General features: G+C 45.0%; 1 protein-coding gene across 2 annotated transcripts in view; it reads left to right on the forward strand.

Annotated features, from left to right (window-relative positions):
* LOC142584628 (germinal-center associated nuclear protein-like) overlaps positions 1–19,537 on the forward strand; it is a 559,187-nt gene that overhangs the window by 38,148 nt on the left and 501,502 nt on the right. For both annotated transcript variants that reach the window (XM_075694780.1, XM_075694781.1), the window contains exon 6: positions 2,900–2,992. In XM_075694780.1, coding sequence (XP_075550895.1) covers positions 2,900–2,992 — 93 coding nt within the window. The remainder of the gene's footprint in view (positions 1–2,899; positions 2,993–19,537) is intronic.

Here is a 19,537-nt window from a genome sequence, read left to right on the forward strand (position 1 = left end):
ACGCCTAAACAAAATGAGGCACTATTTTTTGTCAAGAGTAGACCTCTTTATAGAAAGTCTATGTAATGACTCGCAGACGAAACCAGCATGCTTTCGAAAATGTTTTACCGCCGTAGTATTCGAACCCCAACGGCCAGGAAACACATCGATACCAATAGGCTGTCGGCTGTCGGTGGTTAATCAAGTACTAGAACCTTGACGCTATGACTAAAAAAGCAGCTTCAACAATCGAATTTAAAAAAAAATCAACTGCCTATTTGCCTTAGGTAAAAAAACATCCTTAGGCACCTCGATTGTTTATGTCAATGGTTTGTGTAAAGTAAAAAATTCAGCCCTCTGTGGCCATTTGTTGAACTTGAGAGTGTGCGGGGCCTGGCCCACACTCAACTGCCGTGACGCGTTTTCAACAAGCGGCACACCCTCAGAATGGACTGCTCCCCGTGCGCCGATACAAAAGCAACAAAAGAAATGCCTTCCTTCCCTCTCCTACTCTGCCCATAGGAAAGCGTCTGTCTTTTCTCCTGCTTCTCCTGCTCACCCCATTCTCCTCGCATGCATCGTCACGGGAGCTTCTCGCCGCCCCTGTGCGGGCGGCTCCGCATACACGCGCGCGCTTTTGGCGGAGTAGTTTGGCCAGCGTTGTCGCTGCGTTTGCGCGTTTTTTTTCGGTGAGGGTTGGCTCCAAATGACTACATTTAATTGTTATAACCGACAATCTAGTATGATAGCATTGTTATAAGCGGTTTATTTTACCATAGAACACATTGCAGAGGTGACGGTGCCGCGGCTGTCCATTGCTATATCCGATATATTGTTAAAAGCGGTATTGTTATAAGTGGGTTTGACTGTATATAGACGCGTGAGAGCAAACTATCGCTAAAAGAAACCATGCAACGAAAACCAAGAGAGGGAGGGGCGTGAAAAGAATTCCCGGTATCCCCACATAATGGCAGCACATGACAGAAAAGAAAAAGTTAGGAAATTGGCGCGCTTTTTAAACGTATAGACAGCACCGTAAATATACGGCATCGACCATTTTCGGATTTGTTCACGGCGCCGTATATTTACCTCATTGACCGTCAAAGGGTTAAAGAAACATGGCCTCGCTGATTTTCCAATGGCAAACAGACGGCGCTTGTTGCTTCCATCCATGTTAGCACAGAACAACACAGTTATGCGCTCTTTTGAGGCCTTGCAGCCAGGGCAGGCCCTGCCTTCGGTCCCCTCAAAGCATCTGTTTCTGTCCCCTGAAAGTGGACATGGCTACGTTATTGCTGCAAGCTTGCCGATATTAACAATATTATTCATTACTGATATGGAAGAAACTGTTTCAATGCACATAATGTAGTCACAATAAGAAAAAAAGTCGCGCCGCCATTTTTGTTTTGGTGTCTCGCACTACACACAGCGGCAGCCACCTATTTGTTGACCTGTTGTCATCCTGCAGCAAACGCGGGATGACTTTTTTTTTCTTTTTGCGGGAAATTTAACCCATGTAATGATCGCACTCCTGAATTTGCGTCAATTCTATTGACAAAAAAGTGTGATCGTTATGCGAGCAAATACGGTATATATTTCCTCATCCTGTCTTGAAGGTGGCGATGCGGCCTCTTTTGCTGACGGCAGCACTGTGCAAGGAAGAGAAAAATGGCACGATTGTCATGGTCACCACAGCTTTCATATTTCATTATAGCTGCACATTAAAGATCTCTTGAATCTGTCCAGTGCACATAACACGTAATTGAAAAGGTTGCTACCTAATTTCTCCTATGCTCTCTTTGACTTTCACATGGTTCACAGTATACCTAGAGCAAAGGTGACTGAGTACCTAATGGTCGAGCAACAAGGACAAGAAAGACAGAGGGGCAAGATTTTTTTTTGATCACGACCATATAAAGCCAGCAGTCAATGAAGCCTAGGAGGCATAGCGGTAATCAGCTGCAGTTGAAATTTCAATTAGGAAAATAATGAAGAAAAGCAAAAATGAAAGGGGACAGAAAGATAACTTATTGCTGGTGGGGACCGAACCTGCAACCACTTCGCGTAGTGCAAAGGTTGTGGTCAGCTCCCCACACTAATTGAACCACAGTTGATTATCCCTATGATTTTCTTGGCTTCTTGCCTGCTGTGTGTGTATGGTAAAGGTCAAGCAGGCATGCCAAAATGTCTATTTGTCACCTGCCACTTTACGGGAACTGCATACAAGCATTGTCGTATTCATTCTGCTCAAGCTGACCTGCAGGAATAGCCGGGCAGCTGATGTGGATGAAATGTGGCCGTGGATGACGTAGGATGACTTTATTGCAGCCACTCTAAACAGCCCATGTGATGTCATGCCCCACTGGCAACACTTGGTTTTGTGCACATCAGTCTAGATTTATGGGAATGCGAGATTCATGAGCTAAGGACACCATATGCAGGAACTGGCCACAGGCATGAACATAGGCACATAGGGTTGCAAGGAGGAGCAGAGTAGGGGCCAGGCAATCCAGGCCAAGCAGCACTGTAGCTGGGAGATGCTTGCAAATTGTCAACGGTAGTTTACTAACATCCCCAGAAGAGAAGTAAGTTTACAAGAATTTAAATTTAGACGAGTTCATACTTATGCATGGTTGCCTCAAATGTGCAAGGGAGATGGCAGGATGACCAGTAACATTAAAGTTCATTTCTGATGAAAAGCCCTTTTTCTAACTGCCGACACAAAAACATAAAAGCAAAACAAATCATGGCGCATATGCCCTGAGAACACCAGACATTGCCTATCACAACGCTGTGCCCTTGGAAAACAAAGCGAAACCATAATATTGCGGCAGAGGCAAACATAGCACTGCACTGCCACCTGGCGCCATAGTCGGCGCGTGTTTACTGGTGCTTGAGTTGGGCTTCTTCTCAATTGCAGAGGACTCCCTGTCGTCGCTACTCAGGCAGTCTGCGCACAGCGTGGGAGAACGCTTTCGAGTGCTTGATGCACGGGACAAGATCATTCGGCTGCGTAAGTATTATATGTGCACCTCTTCCACTTGGCTGTTTCACATTGATGCTATGAACTAGTACAGTGTAGGTTGACCCGTTGCCAGGCTTCTGCACAGAAATGACAACCTGTTGGCATTACTGGCCTCGAAGACATTTGGCACACCAGCTGGCCCGTTCGTGTTGGCATTACTGTGATTTCTGTTCCGTTCTGCTTTTTTTGGCATTCAGAAATATTGAGACTGTTATTGTGTTGTTCTTGTCCCTCCCAATTAGCCCTTGAAAAATGTGGGATCTAACATAGTATCGATTATTGCGAAACAAATGTTTGTTTGCATGGGCCTCAAAATATATTCTGCTAGCAAAAAAGTGAAATTTTAGACGTCTGATTGTTTGCACCTGCGGAATTATTCGGACTGCCCTGTGGCACTGCCACGTGCCCCTGAGACCCATGTATAATCGCAATAACTGAAATTCCAGAGGCTGCGCAAGGTTTCGGGCATAAATAGTACGTGTAATGCCGTCGACTAGGCATGAAATAGCAGGTATGGTTGCAGGCGAAGCGGCACTGGTTAGGCCTAGTGGCCTAAGCAGTGCAGCCGGCAGAGCTGCTGATGACAAGCCACCACGGGGGGAGCTCACCAGCAATAGGCTCGTACTCGTGGCAGATCCATGTTGGACGGCAGTGTGCAAGCCAGCGTGCTAATCCTACGCACCGATCTCATGGTTGGTTCCTCGCAGCATTGCAGATCACATGCATAAAATTTATCGGTATTTCCGTTCCTCGTATCGGCATGGCAGGAATGCCACCAGGTTATCAAAATTTGCAGGGTTTCCTTTGCTGGCCTGTTTGAGGGTTCGAATTTGTTAAACAGAGGCCTGATAGTGAATTTATTCCATCAGTATCTGTGTGCATGCTTTAGCAAATATAGGATGTAATGAAGGTGTTTTTTGTGGCCAGTGCAACTTCGTTATAATGAAGTTCGACTGTCTAACAAAGTTCAACAGAAGGAAATGAAATGTGCACAGAAGATGAATACTGGGATAAAACAGCAGATAATGCTGAACATCAGTGGCAATATGTGCACAACGTGTCTCTAAGATATAGAAATAACAAATAAGTAATAAAATACAGTAAGCCCTTGTTAAGGAGGACGTGGCTGTTGAAAAAAAAAAAAAATCTATTTTTTTTTTGAAGATCACATTTTCTGTTACTGTTTCTGTTCTTCTAAAAGCATAACATTGGGCATGTTGGTATTCCATAACTTTTACGTTTTTAGAGTCCAGCGCTGTTCGCCATTGGTCTGGTGCACACTCCATAGGGGAATCGTCTGCTCTTTGCACCTCGCAAGCTCGACCTCGCAAGGTGCAAAGACCAGATGTGCGAGCTCTTTGCACCTCGACAACCGCGGTCTCGATGAGTGTTAAAATGGGCAAGACATGGACATTGCAACCAAGCACATTGCGTACCACAGTTGAGCTTTTATTTTATTTATTTTTTTTGGTCACGGTTGCTTTAGCTACAATGCAGGTTGGTACTTACTCGCTTTTTTGGCTTGATTATTTCAATTTATTCACACCCAAAGTGTGTGCCTCTTGTGAAGGTGCCACGAAAAAATAAAAAATGCAAACTAGGAGGTGGGTGGGGGGTCAGTGCTCCAAGAATGTCCCATTTAGCTATGCTCACAATATTCCATAAGCTCTCCAGGACTTCACAAGGTGCAAAGGAGGAAAAGTTTGTACAGTTGAACCTTGGTAATTGTGTCGTCTCCAGCTTTAGTGGTGCTCCACCGGGAGTCACCTAGAGCTCTGCGCGGGTCTGGGGATCCGAGCCCCTCAGGGGACGATCAGCTCAGCCGCGCGTGTAGCGTATGCTCTAAGCGGATGCTCGTTCAGTCTCCTTTGGGAGCGAAGCAGAGCACCACAAGGAGAAGGCCCAGAGTTCAAGGAAGGCGTTTATTAGACGACTACCTTGGCATTTACCGTATTTACTTGCATAATGATTGCACTCGTGTAATGATCGCACCCCTAAATTTTGTTATCAAAATTTGATTTTCTTTTTTGTTTCCCGCATAATGATTGCACCCCTAACTTGCCACAGCGATATGTCATGTGCCAAGTCTAGTTAATGATGATCGCACTTACCATCTGTCGAATGCTGCGCTAACGACTCTTGGAGACATACCAAGTGGTCTGCACGCGCCTAACAGATGCCCCATTTCATTCCTTTCATCACATTCCGCACTTCCATGAAAAAAAAAAAAAAGCTACACCCAAACTCGCCTTGACTTTATTATTTGTAAGCTTTATAATGGTTGTGCTCAACAACAAAAAAGGCGCCTTTCAATTCTTCTCGTCTGCACTCGTGGGCACGCAACAAATCAAGAGTGGAAACGATAGTCACCATGTTTACACTGATACGTTAGAAGTGTACCCTATTCATACGGCGACGTTTGTAACACAGCTAAGATATTCGCCAACCCTTAGCGGAAATGTGCCGCGTTAGGATATTAGTGAAGCCAAATGCCACAGTTTTCGCAGCATGCGCGGCATGTGTTTCTAAATCACTGGCAGCTAAGCACGCCCATCTCTGTTTCTGTCCCCTAAAAGTGGACATGGCTACGTTATTGCTGCAAACGTGCCGATATTACCGATCTTATTCATTACTGATACGGAAGAAACTATTTCAGTGCACGTAATGTACTCGCGAGAAGAAAAATCAGATTCGGCTTGCTCTGCTGGCCGCCATTTTTGTTTTGGTGTCTCGCACTACATACAGCTGCAGCTGCCTGTTTGTTGACTTGTTGTCAACCCACAGCAAATGCGGGGTGAAATTTTTTTTTTCTTTTTGCGGAAAATTTAACCCACGGAATGATCGTGCCCCTGAATTTGCGTAAATTTTTTTGACAAAAAAAATGTGATCGTTATGTGAGCAAATGCGGTACTATAACTGTTGCACCCGTATCGGCGCGGGGCCCATGAGCCGAAACTCCTGCACATCAAGGGTGACACTCAGTATGCGAAAAAGCTGTATCACGTTGCTATATGGCAGGATGGCTCCCAACGACCGTGCTGCCAGGGCAACGTTCCTTCAGCTCGGAGTAGCCTCTGAGGGTGACTCGATGCAGTACGAACGCGCACGTCAAATGAGCCGCGTCTCTCAGGCGTAGCTTTCAGAACAGGAGCAGCGAATAGGTGCGCCCACCTCACCTCGGGTCGAGGTGCGCCCACCCACCTCAGGTCGAGGAGCTTCAGCAAGACCGGCCAACCAAAGGGGTGACCGGTAAAATGGGAATTCAGTGTGCACCATTTTGCTGTCCCAGAGCCTCTCCCTGCATTCCTGCTCCTCTGTTGGCTTGAGCCACCGGGAAAGAGGGAACCCAGGGTTCTTACCCAAACAGACCAATCGGGTGAGCCCCTGGACCGCCGTTTGGAGGCAGACAGCAGCAACTGTTTTATGGTCCCGCTGCTGTTCGGCGTCTTCGGAGGAACGAGAGAGAGGGAAAGCAATGGCCCGTACGCATGAAGTTCGAAAGTGACCTCACCGCGATGCGGCTCCTACGCCCATAACGTGCTGCTCTGTGGCACCGCAACAAAATGGACAATGCAGTCCCCACAATTCGAACTCTCTTAATTTGAACTTACGGTTTATTGGAACTGATGCTGTGGTCCTGTCAAAGTTATGCATATTCCAATGGGCAAAAACGCGTGGTAATTGGAACGCACAAGCATTTGCGACAGTTAATTCGAACACACCACATTCCGATAATGCTCTCAGCCGCGCCCGAAATCACGTGGTGGCGCCTCTGACCAGCACTGCTCTGACCTTGCCACAGAGGAAATGCTTAGGAGAGACCCCTCAACGCACCGTGCGAGAAGAAAAGAACTGGGGCGGCAATTTTACCCTCTCTCAAGTGGCAAGGTCACGATTTCTGCGTCGCACCTTAATGCCCCAGCCACACTAGTGGCAAAACATGTGCCGCTGGAGGGATTGGCCCTGGGTCAATTTTTCATGGCTTGCCGCGGCGACAAGCCACCTGTGAGTGGAGGAGACCAATGAGTGGCTCCCACAGTGACGTATGTGCGAAAAACTGGTATCATGCGGACCCTCCCGACCGCTCTGTTTGTACTTGCGTCTGGCTCGGCCAGACCGCTTGTTTTGCACTATCGTCTGCTCGTGTCAGCTCTCGCTAGCATGTGTTTTGGTTGGCTTAGTTGGTCTCGTTCGCACATGCTCGAAATGGCCGAAAGCTTCGTTTAATCGAAAATGTGTTGCGAAATTGCTTGGTTAAATCGAAAAAAAAAAACACAATTTTCAATGCATCTAGAATCTGGTAATAAAAGTAGTTTGTTACATCGCGAATTGTGTTATGTCGAGGTTCGTTATATAGAGGGTTGACTCTATATATTGGAAATAATATTAATCAGAAAACAAATATCCAGGTGCCCCACTGCAAGCTGTCTTTTGCTCTCTGTGTAGCAGATGAACATCTTTTGCTCAGCTGGAAAGAGGCAGCAGCCCTTTTTTAGCCTCGCTTAGCACAACAGCAACAGAACTGCATTCGGCATAACCTGTGATCTGCATGATCTGTGCAGAACTTTGCAGATTGCTGCTTATTGCAACTGTTGTCCCCCTGCACCACAGCTCCATTATTCTCCGGCCACGAGCGCAGCGTAGGGGGTTCTCCTAACCAAATACTGGCCAATCCCAGTGCTTCGAAATGAACAAGTTTCTAAGTATAAGCCACCCCTTTATTACAACACTCTGGAAAGAAAAAAAAAAGCAAGAAAGAAATCAGTGCATATTACCCAAGAAATAAAAGCATACAATACTTGTGCAAATACTGAACAATAAGTTTTGAATCGAACATCGAATTGAATCAAGAAAATAAAGCCAAGCATTCAATATGAAATATGCCGTATTTATTTGAATCTAGCACGATAGTCTTTTTTTTTTCAGATAATCATATACCAAACTCTACGGTCGGATCAGATTCTAGGATTTTAATAAACACGCCGGTTTGTAATTGAAGATAATATGGTGCATAGCTAGCGCTATCTAGAAAAGTCAGTATCACAACCGCTATTAGCAGCACCAATAGCCAATTGAAATACACGAGCGATGTCGCTATTTTCACATGTATCCTATCAGTATGTGGCATGGTCCATAGCAGGGTGTTTCGCAATGGCACCAAACACTCAATGCCGGTTTCAAACGAAAAGTTGTGCTAGCCGCAGAGGCATCGTCAAACGTTCAAGACAGATGGGACTTCAGCTTCAATGAGAAAAACATTCCTCGTTGGAGGGGGGCAACGGGAGGCGCCTTTTGCGTATGCCGCAACGAGATGACAAGGAAGATAAGTGCGCAATAACAGAGAGGAGCTGTTCGCAGAGATTGCGCAGCGTTTCGGTCCGTGCGAGCCGTGCTGCACTGTCTGCGCATGGGTGGGCGTGCGTCCGCAAGCGTGCGTGTGGTCTGGGCTATAGCGATGAAGCCAGTAACGATGATAACGTACAGTGAGCTCGGCATTATCATATTAAATAAATGCTGTTTTCATTTTGTGAACGCTGTCCTCACTTTTCTGTTCAACCTACATTCGAGGTAGGTTTTCTAAATTTTTTCTGGCTTCGGACACCGGGGATTGGCTTAGAATCGGCGCCGGCCTAGGTTTGAGTAAATAGGGTAAACAAAAAAAATTGCATCAAATTTAATTTTTTAAATTTAATTTTGGGCAAGGAAACATGACGCAGCACATGCTTGGGAGTCTTCTGGCATTGCATAACAAGAATGTAGCGAGAACATTAATGAGAGAGAACACCAAATTAATGTGCCAGCACTGATTACAGCTCGGCTATACTATAGGAAGGTATGAAAAATATTGTCTTTTGATCAATAGAATTTCTGTTGAATAGAACCTAGTGTTCTAAATCGAAGTTTTCTTTGCCTCTTCCTTCAACTTTGCCACTGCTGCTGATGTCTTGCACATTATGTCAGGCATGGTACGTAGCATGTATATACCTGTAAAGACTGTGGCAGAGAAAAGAGACGTGAGAAACTCGTTTGACCTTTGCACCGCGTTGAATGTGCGCAATGCCCCCTGGAGCTCCCTGGGCGTCGCCACTTACCCTCTTCACAGCCGTAATTACCAGTGGCACCCCGCAGAAACTTTGCAAAAATTACAGCGCTTACCCTTCTACTAATCTGCACGTCCAGAGGGAGGTGAGATAGAATAACGGAGAGGAGGGACAGACTGGGTAGAACTTACGCAGTCGTGAAACGAGTGAATAACAGCCTTGCCACTATTTGCTCACAGTTCTGATACAAAGGTGGGGGGGTTAGGGAAAAGGTGAAGTGAGAAGGCAAGGAAATGCTACTACTAGACACAACAGTGGTTGTGGGGAAATGGGATAATTTTAAGTTCAAGGTAAAGTACAGCACGTTTCTGCTTTTTTTTGAAAAATGAACACCATGCAAATGTGTCTAGCGGACAACTTAGCAGGGTGTGCAGAACCAGAATCGCATTAATTAAAGCACACCGCAGGGTCTAGGCAACACTATGGGAGCGGTCACACGTCAAGTCAACACTTCAGTGCCCGCTAAGGTAGATCTATGGCTGTGTCTTTGCTCGAGGTCGCAGATTTGATTCCGACCATGGCAGTCGCATTTGGACGGGCAAAATAAATACGCTCATGCACTTAGATTTAGGGACACGTTAAAGGACATCATGGTGTCAAAGTTAATCCGAAGTCCATCACTGCAGTGTGCCTCATAATTTAATTGTGGTTTTAGCATATGCAGCGCCATAATTTATTTAACCCCTTAAGTGTTTTATTTTTTTTGAAAATTTCCTAACCAAGAGTGCCTTTTTTTTGCCGATTTTGAATCATATTGCACTAAAAAAGCAACTACTCAATAAATATTTGGACTACATACTAAGTCAAATCAACACAATGCAGTTTATTTCTGAACATTACATTGGAAACCAGCTGTCTGCTGCTAATAAAAAATATCATGTAAAGAAAACAGGCGAGAAATTGCTGTATGTAGTCCAGACTGGCATCTGGCCATATCAAATTGAAAGTCTTGCCTGAAACGGCCAAAAAAAGGAAACCGACGATGCTTCGCGCCAGGATTGTCGACGTCAAGCTGCACCCACTGACGTGCACTTGCAGTGTTCGCTTCATAAACGTCACTATCGCCAAAGGAACTGCTCAATTCAGGCCATCTCTGTCTTCTTCACTTCCAGACACAAGATCAGCATCGGTATCTGAATGATTCTCATTTGAAGATGATGACCAAGATGAAAAGCATTTTTCTGGGGTGGTTTACGGGCCAGCTGTGCATGTGTCGCTGCCACCGGACCTCATGTTTTCACACAAAACCCGCGCTCCTGCCGCAGGAGAAACGAAAATCGTCAAGTAAGAGCTTCCATGCGGTTTTGCTTTCCAGTTTTCTTACAAAATGCAGAAGGGAAGTTCTAACTTTTGCAGTAGGTGGGCTATTGTTATGCCAACCTGCATGACAGACGAAAGGATTGCGCATTGCGTAACCCATATTGCTAGCGCCGACAGTAAACAGTAGGTGCCGTCTGCTCCGCTTCATTGTCAGGTACGGCATGATTTGCCACCTGTCAATCATTCTAAAATCTGCAGTCACAGGAAGCTCAAAAGATGCGCTTTTCCTGCTCCTGTCCCGCTCCTCCGCCATCCTCGCCAAGGCATGATGAAGCCACGTCGTGACACTTTCGTGCTTCTGGTGGAAATCCAAAGCTAGTCTTGTGACGACTTGCTCGAAGCTTGTGGGGTCTCGCCCGTGCTCATAGGACAAAGGAACGACAACACAGTACTGCAAACAATCGCAAGGGCATTTATTGCACCTTTCATAGACTAATGCCTGCTAGCAGAGTTGCTATTCACAAAACATGCCGATGGGCATGCAACAAATTGTGCAAGTCCAACTCGCTGTGACCGGACAGCAAGCAAATATGTTTGCCCATGCGGGACACCAATGCCTGGTCGTTTGTGCATACAGCCATACGAACAGTGGCGTGTTCGAACTATCGTGTTTGTCCATTCCGGTGCCCCACTCCTAGGCCTCGCGAGACGGTCTCATAGAAGCATGGATCGGCGTGTGCGCGGAATGTCTGCGGCGCTTGCCGACCCGGAGCCCAAGAGGAAGAGACTCCCTGTCGTGCCCGACCAACCCGGCCGTTAGGCACTGATAGCAGCGCCACGCTCGCACCACCCCTTGTTATTCACTGCAATCCAACCAACCGCCGCTGGCACTAAGCTACGCAGAGAAGCCGGATTACAGGAGACGTGACACATGCGGGGAAAACAACATATCAGGGGACGCGTGAGAGTTGCGCATCCCCACAAGCTACAGAAAAAAAATAATAAAATATAAAGAACAAAAAAAAAAAAACTGGTGTCGCTGACGAGGGACCGCCATTCCGAGTGTCGCAAAAATGGTAGCTCGGAACAACTTTGTTGACACTCTGTGCACTTGCTTTCATTTGCGAGGCAGTTTGTTGGCTTTCTGAGTGTTGCGCAGGTGCTGCAAATAGATCTGCATCAAATTGGCACCAAACCATAACATTAGTCACCAAATCCCAATGAAGCAGCACTGATTAAGGCTAATGGCCTATGAATTGTGGCCATGATGAAAACTCACCGCTGGCCAATGGGGTAGGGAACACAAGCCATTGCAAAATGCTTGCTGCTAGTATGTTCATACGCATGGCTTATCATGTGATCAGTCCGAAAGTTGTGCGTGCGGGTTAGATTGACAGCTGTTAAAGCAACGTGAAGTTTGTAGCTACACATTAAATATGATCTGCGTGTCTCGTGATGGCAAATTGACCCGATCTTTGCCTTTTACTACTAAATACTCGCTACTTTTGTTGCCATCTTCTGCCTGTGTTGCATTATCATTTCGATTGGTCCAGTCGACCAAGACGAACTTTGTGCCGACAGAGGTGGCCCCAGCCGACACGATGTCATTCTGCGACGCGAACGCTCACACTGAGAAATTCTGCCACTGCATCAGCTGGGGTGGCCCCTCTGCAGTGCCCCTGGTGCTCCTTTTGCACTCACTATGAAGTCAAACACTTGGTGGCATCGAGCATGAGGGAGCTCATCGGCCGAGACCTTTGCAGAATGGCGGCAGGTCGCAGCAGCTTCCAAATTTTACTTAGAACGCCCTCGTGGGCAGAATACAGTCATGTCCTGCTGGTAGTAAGACATATCAAGCTCTCGAATAAAAATGGTGGCTGTGCTTCCAGTTTTGAAATGACAGGTAATCGTAACTGGGTGCTGTTTTGAAAGAGCTATACACCACCATGTTTTGTTCTTTAGACAGACGCAACTAGAATTTGCAACTAGGATAGGGAACACACCAGAAACAACAATTATTGAAAACCTTTTTTTCAGACCAAAGTTATGCTGAGTTTTAACTGCTGACACCAGCTTCAGTGCAGTTACTTTTTGACCGTTTAAGGACGAGTCTACATATAACAAACTACTGACACAGTGGACTCTTTAAATAGAACTCAAGGGACCAGGGAAATTGGTCCTGTTCATCAGAAGTGCCATTTAGAGAGACATTGCAGAGACCATTGCATGAATACAAAACCAATCAACCATGGGGATGGTGTTCCATTTAAGCGGCAGTTCCGTTTATTGAAATTCCACTGTATAACAACCACTTTCCGCAGAACTATCAAGGTTTTTGTAAATGGGTTCGACTAGTAGATATTAAATTTGAGAATCAAATTATTCAAACATTGACTGTTTGATTCGATTCAGTGATATTCCTTATTCGCCCACTCTTAAGTACACCACCGAAATCTTTGTAAAAAACGGTCTCCATTTGCAGATTCAGAAATCGCCCACATTGACCAGCGATCCCACCTCTTCGTCGACGCTGGTGACAAAGAACTTTCCCCTAAAGGGGCTCTCACGGCAGTGCAGACTGTGCTGCCGTGAAGCCACCCCTTAAGGCAAAAAACTGTTCTGTCATGAAGCCACATCTCAAGTCAAAATTTGCCTATAAACTGCATCCCAATTTTAGCGGTAATGTATTTTAATCTCATTTCATTTTACTTTCAGTGCATGATGTATGCATAAAAAATATCGTAAATTTAAAAAATGCGTAATCGACAGCTTCGGTTTCAGTGAGCGAGTCGCATTGCATAGCTTATAGCTAAGACAAGGTATCGATGAAATTATTGACAGTCGTCTACTAATTTGGGCACCTTCTCAGTTATTTGAAAGCAACAACTGTACGGCTTTCCGACAGCCATACGACTTGGGAAGCCGGTGACACAGTACTGATTAGGCCTAACAGCCAAGTTCATTGATGATCAGGCCCCAGATCACGCGCACGGGCTAGACTGAATAGCAGTGTGCTTGTAGTACGGAATGGGTTGAGCTCACGTGTAGACAGAAAGCATCAAGCTGAATTTGCACAATACAGCATAAACTGCCAGCGTTGTGCATTCAAGTGTGCCCTTCACAGTACAGTAGAACGCACTTATACCCATACCAGTTTTAACAATGAAAAGCTGCTGCACCGTCAACTTCTGTATGTTTTCTATGGTGAAATAACCTGCTTACTACAATGCCCCCATGCCGCATTATCGTTTATAACGATGAAGTCTGGATACTGGGTGTCCATGCCGAAAGGTGACGGAATGCGAAATCCTTGAAAATAAAAATGAAAGAGAAATTCAAGCTGCTTCACACCACCGCACGCCATTCTCCAGCCTTATTCGCATTGCCAGCCTTGCGAGTCTCTGTCCCGTTGCCCTTCCACCCCTCCGAACACAAAATGGCTGTGCCCATGGCTCTATGTCGTGCCACCCTCCGAAACACAAATAGACTGCGCCAACTTCGCTGACAGCGCTGGGCACCGTTCCCAGATTGCTCACTGGCCCCTCATGCTGTGCAGTTCTACTAAGGGATTAAGCCGCTTATGGTCGTCTTTGTTGATTGCGTCGAAGTCGTTCCTGGCGATGTGGTTTCTCAGCCTCGTTGGGCTTGACGGCAAAACGAGAGATGGCTGATTCGCCCACTGATTGTCGGCAATGCACGACGTTGCCGGCGAAAAGAAAGCGCACTGTTATACATTTGGAAACGAAGTGCTTCTAACCAATGAGGCAATCATCACGAACGTGCTTGCATTGGATAGCGACAGCCAGAGTGGTGGCGACGATGCATCAACGATGTGGTAGCGTAGGCTGCCTCAATGTGGTCCTCACAGGTGGTCCTGCAGATGGTTCAGTCCCCCAGGGGCATTGTTTTCACGAGGGATATGCTGCTGCACTGCTTGGAGCACCTGGATGACTTCGAGAAGGATGTCGGCAAGCTTCACATAAAGCAAAGGAAGCTGACGGGCACACGGTTTTATCGGGCTAGCTTGTAAGGTGTACGTGGCGAGATGCTTGTGGCGATCTCACCCCAGCATTTCTTCTTGATTCCTCAAGCTGAGAGGCTGCTGTGTCAACCTTCTTGCATTTTTTGAAAGACCCCTTTTGAGGGCACCAAAGCAATGCCTCGGCGAAGCTCGTATGTCAGTAGTTGCTCGTATGTCATTATTCTTTTTGGTGATTTTAATTACCCCTCCATTGACTGGCTGAACCTAACACCAACAGGCAACACCGAAATAACTAACTTTGTTGACGTTTGTTTGAATTTCAATTTCACCCAGTTAGCAACTGAACCCACACAAGTCACACATGAATCCTCCAACATCTTGGACCTTATTCTAACTAATCACCTAGAAAGTTTATCATCGCTTACTTGCCTCCGCGAAATCGGTGACCACAAAGTTTTACGCGCTACTTTCACCATCACCCCTGAATCGCGTCAAACTTTCCACAAAACAATTCGCCTCTATGACAGAGGGAATTACGAAGAAATTACTAATCACCTGACTGCGTCATTTCCAAACTTTGAGACGGGTTTTGAGGATCGATCCCTGGAGGATAATTGGCTTACTTTCAAAACTAAAATTGCGGAACTCACCGCGAAGTTTATTCCCACCATCACATTTCGTGCCATTCACTACAAACCATGGTTTTCAAAGCTCTTGAAGACACCCGAGAACAAAAAAAAGTCTTTTCCGTGCAGCAAAATGCAACTCAAGCGCATGCGCCTGGAAGAAATATTACACAGCCGAATCAACGTACCTGCAATCTATCCGTAATGCCAAACGTGATTTTTCCAAACTGACTCCCCCAAGTTCCTAACATATAAACCGAGGAAGTTCTGGAAAGTACTAAATCCTCAACAGGCTCCGATCATCACACTAGCTAACCCACTTGGCGAGATGACCAGTGACCGTGACTGTGCAAATTTTTTTAACACCGCTTTCTCATCCGTCTTCACACACGAAACTGATATGCCACTTTCTACCGCAACTACCAAGGTAAGTTTGCCTATGCCTTCAATCATGTTTTTTGCGCACGGCATTATATGTATTATAGAAAATATCAAGATGTCATCTTCAGCGGGTGCTGATGAAATCACCCCCAAGTTCCTAAAAAATACTGGCCATGCTTCCGCACCGTATCTATCAAAACTTTTTGCACAATCACTTTCCACAGGTAGCATTCCCAGTGATTGGAAGGTGGGGAAGGTTGTTCCGGTTTTCAAATCAGGTAACAAAGAATCGCCCCTTAACTACCGCCCCATCTCTTTAACAAGCATGCCGTGCAAAATCATGGAACATGTCATTTATTCCCACATAATGAACTTTCTTGAATCTATTAATTTTTTTTCATCCTGCTCAACATGGCTTCCGTAAAAACCTATCCTGTGATACACAATTGGCTATTTTCATCCATGACTTGCATATGAACCTTGACTGTAACTTTCAAACTGATGCAATATTCCTGGACTTCGCGAAAGCGTTTGACAAAGTACCCTGCAAACGCTTGCTACTAATACTTTCATGTTAAACCTTCATCCTAACATTTTACAGTGAATAAGTGAATTCCTTGCTACCCGCACCCAGTATGTTTACATTAATAATCAAGCCTCTAGTCCTCTTGCTGTAACATCAGGTGTCCCGCAAGGATCAGTCCTTGGCTCGCTATTATTTTTAATATACATTAATGACCTACCAACGCATGTCTCTTGTAACATCCGTATTTTTGCCGACGACTGTGTCATCTATCGCACAATCAATAACACCTCTGATCAGCTTGCCCTCCAGAATGACTTAAACAGCGTACAGGACTGGCGTAACCAATGGCTCGTGAAACTAAACAACAAAAAATGTAATCATGTGTCTTTTAACCAAAAACGTAATCCTCTCCTCTTCTCATACAAAATCTCGCACATCGCGGTAGAATTAACTCACACTTATAAATACCTCAGCATAACATTGTCCAATGATCTAACATGGAACGCACATGTCACAAAAATCGTATCATCCGCAACAGAACCCTTGGATTCTTAAAACGTCATCTACGACATGCCCCACAAAACCTAAAATTACTTGCCTACAAATCACTTGTCCGTCCTAAAATAGAATACGCCTCTGCTATTTGGAGCCCGAACCAAAATTATCTAACAATTTCCCAGAATCAGTACAAAGTCGAGCCACAAGATTCATATATTCGTGCTATTCATATAACATTAGTATATCATCATTAAAAGCAGAGGCAGGTTTAACATCTCTAGCGTGTAGACGTCGTATTACTAGTATGTGCTTGTTTCATAAACTTTATTACAGCTCACTTCGTGATCCGCCCTACATCAATCCACAGACATGCATTTCCCCCTGCATTGGTCATCCCCTTCAAGTTGCACGGCCTCGTACGCGCACTGCTACTTTCGCATCTTCATTCCATCCGCGCTCAGCCCCGGACTGGAACGGCCTTTCACACGACATCGTCGCAATCACCTGTACATATAGATTTCTGAATTGTATAACTACTTAAAACTTTTTGTGCGCAAACAAACAGGGACAAAGAATAGAAGAAACACAAGGATGAGCGCTAACAACTGGTTTTATTTTTGAAGAACCACCTGCTTAAATACCCACAGATCTGCGCAATCTAGTCAACAAAGCACGTCTATAGTGCATATAATACACCCAGATCTGTGCTGTCAAGTCAAGAGAGCGCGTCTATAGGACATATAACACTTGATAAAAAGACGTGGATCAAAGCTACCCGGTCAACATAAAAACAGCAAGGTGCATGAAACAACCACTTACGATAAAATGCATTAATGCGCGTCTATAGTACATATAAGACTTGATAAAAAGACGTGGATCAAAGCCACCCGGTCAACATACAAACAGCAAGGTGCATGAAACAACCACTTACGATAAAATGCGTTAAATGCCTTGACAGCGCAGATCTGTGTGTATTATATGCTCTATAGGCGTGCTTTGTTGACTAGATCGCGCAGATCTGTGGGTATTTAAGCAGGTGGTTCTTCAAAAATAAAACCAGTTGTTAGAAAGCGCTCGTCCTTGTGTTTCTTCTATTCTTTGTCCCTGTTTGTTTGCGCACAAAAAGTTTTAAGATGAACCTGTTCCAACTAAGCCGACCCGCAGTTATGTATAACTACTGTATTTAACAGCAAATAATTTATGTTCATAATAGTTTTCTTTGTTTATTATATGATTTATACATGTAACCCACCCCTTATGTAACACCCCCAACCTCGGGGACCTTTAAGGTAATAAAGTGAAGTGAAGCCACCTCTGACCCCGCTTTGCAGTTATAGTACTGTCATTCTTGAATTTCGACAGCTGCAGCTTGTTACACACAATCAGAGAATGCAGCAAGCAGAGTTAAACGATTAAACGAGTCAACACAATTGGCAGCCGGATGGAGGAAGGTGTTGGGGAGGGGCACTGCCCTCGCTGCCGTAATTGTTTTATCACAGCAGTTCTGCGATCCTACATTTTGATCTTTTAATGCAACCCAGTTGTAACGGTTATAACAATGGAATTTTCATGGCACTTGAATATTGTTATAAGTGAGTTCGACTATATGGTGCAACACCATGCAACAGGTGAGCGCAAAATGCTTCAGCATTTCACGATCGCACCTTCAGTGCTGCTCAAGTTATAAGAAATGTTGAACTTGCATTTTTGCATGTAAATATCTAAACCATTAAATTCTGGAAAGAACTGTTGAAGATGAACTGTTTTCCTTTTTTTGCAAGTATAGAATCAACTTAGATTTGTCAACATCTGATTCCTATGTCAAGGTTTTATGCAAATCCCATTACTACTCGAACTACTGACTTTGTAATTATTCGATGCTCTCTGCTGCCATTTGCTTCAACCTCACTGCAAATAAAGAGAATTTATATTCACACATGCCTAGTGTTCACCACCATCATCATCATCAGCCCGGTTATGCCCACTGCAGGGCAAAGGTCTCTCCTATACTTCTCCAACAACCCCGGTCATGTACTAATTGTGGCCATGTCGTCCCTGCAAACTTCTTAATCTCATCCGCCCACCTAACTTTCTGCCGCCCCCTACTACGCTTCCCTTCCCTTGGAATCCAGTCCGTAGTCTCTAATGACCATCGGTTATCTTCCCTCTTCATTACATGTCCTGCCCATGCCCATTTCTTATTCTTGATTTAAAGTAAGATGTCATTAACTCGCGTTTGTTCCCTCACCCAATCTGCTCTTATCCTTTAACGTTACACCCATCCTTCTTTCCATAGCTCGTTGCGTCGTCCTCAATTTAAGTAGAACCCTTTTCATAAGCCTCCAGGTTGCTGCCCCATAGGCAAGTACTGGTAACACACAGCTATTATACACTTTTCTCTTGTGGGATAATGGCAACCTGCTGTTCATGATCTCGGAATGCCTGCCAAACGCACCCCAGTCCATTCTTATTCTTCTGATTATTTCCGTCTCATGATCCGGATCCGCTGTCACTACCTGCCCTAAGTAGATGTATTCCCTTACCACTTCCAGTGCCTCGCTACCTATTGTAAATTGCTTTTCTTTTCCAAGACTGTTAAACATTATTTTAGTTTTCTGCAGATTAATATTTAGACCCACTCTTCTGCTTTGCCTCTCCAGGTCAGTGAGCATGCATTGCAATTGGTCCCCTGAGTTACTAAGCAAGGCAATATCATCAGTGAATTGCAAGTTACTAAGGTATTCTGCAGTAACTTCTATCCCCAATTCTTTCCAATCCAGGTCTCTGAATACCTCCTGTAAACACGCTGTGAATAACATTGGAGAGATCGTATCTCCCTGCCTGACGCCTTTCTTTATTGGGATTTTGTTGCCTAGTGTTCATGTTTGTCTAAAGAATAAACGCCTGTCAACTGGAATTGCTTGGGAAGGTTTTATGAGACCGCTTACATTAGTATCTGACAGCAACAACGGAGTATACACTACCTTTTGCATTCAATAAGAAAGCTTGTGAATATATAGTGGCACAAAAAGTAAAGAAAATGTATTTACACATTATACAGTTGAATCTCGTTAATTCAAACATGCCTAATTGGAACTTTCAGTTTATTGAAACTGATGCTGTGGTCCCATCAAAGATTTGTGTATTCCAGTGGGTGAA

Source organism: Dermacentor variabilis, chromosome 6 (assembly GCF_050947875.1).
Source record: "Dermacentor variabilis isolate Ectoservices chromosome 6, ASM5094787v1, whole genome shotgun sequence".
Taxonomy (NCBI): Eukaryota; Metazoa; Arthropoda; class Arachnida; order Ixodida; family Ixodidae; genus Dermacentor; species Dermacentor variabilis.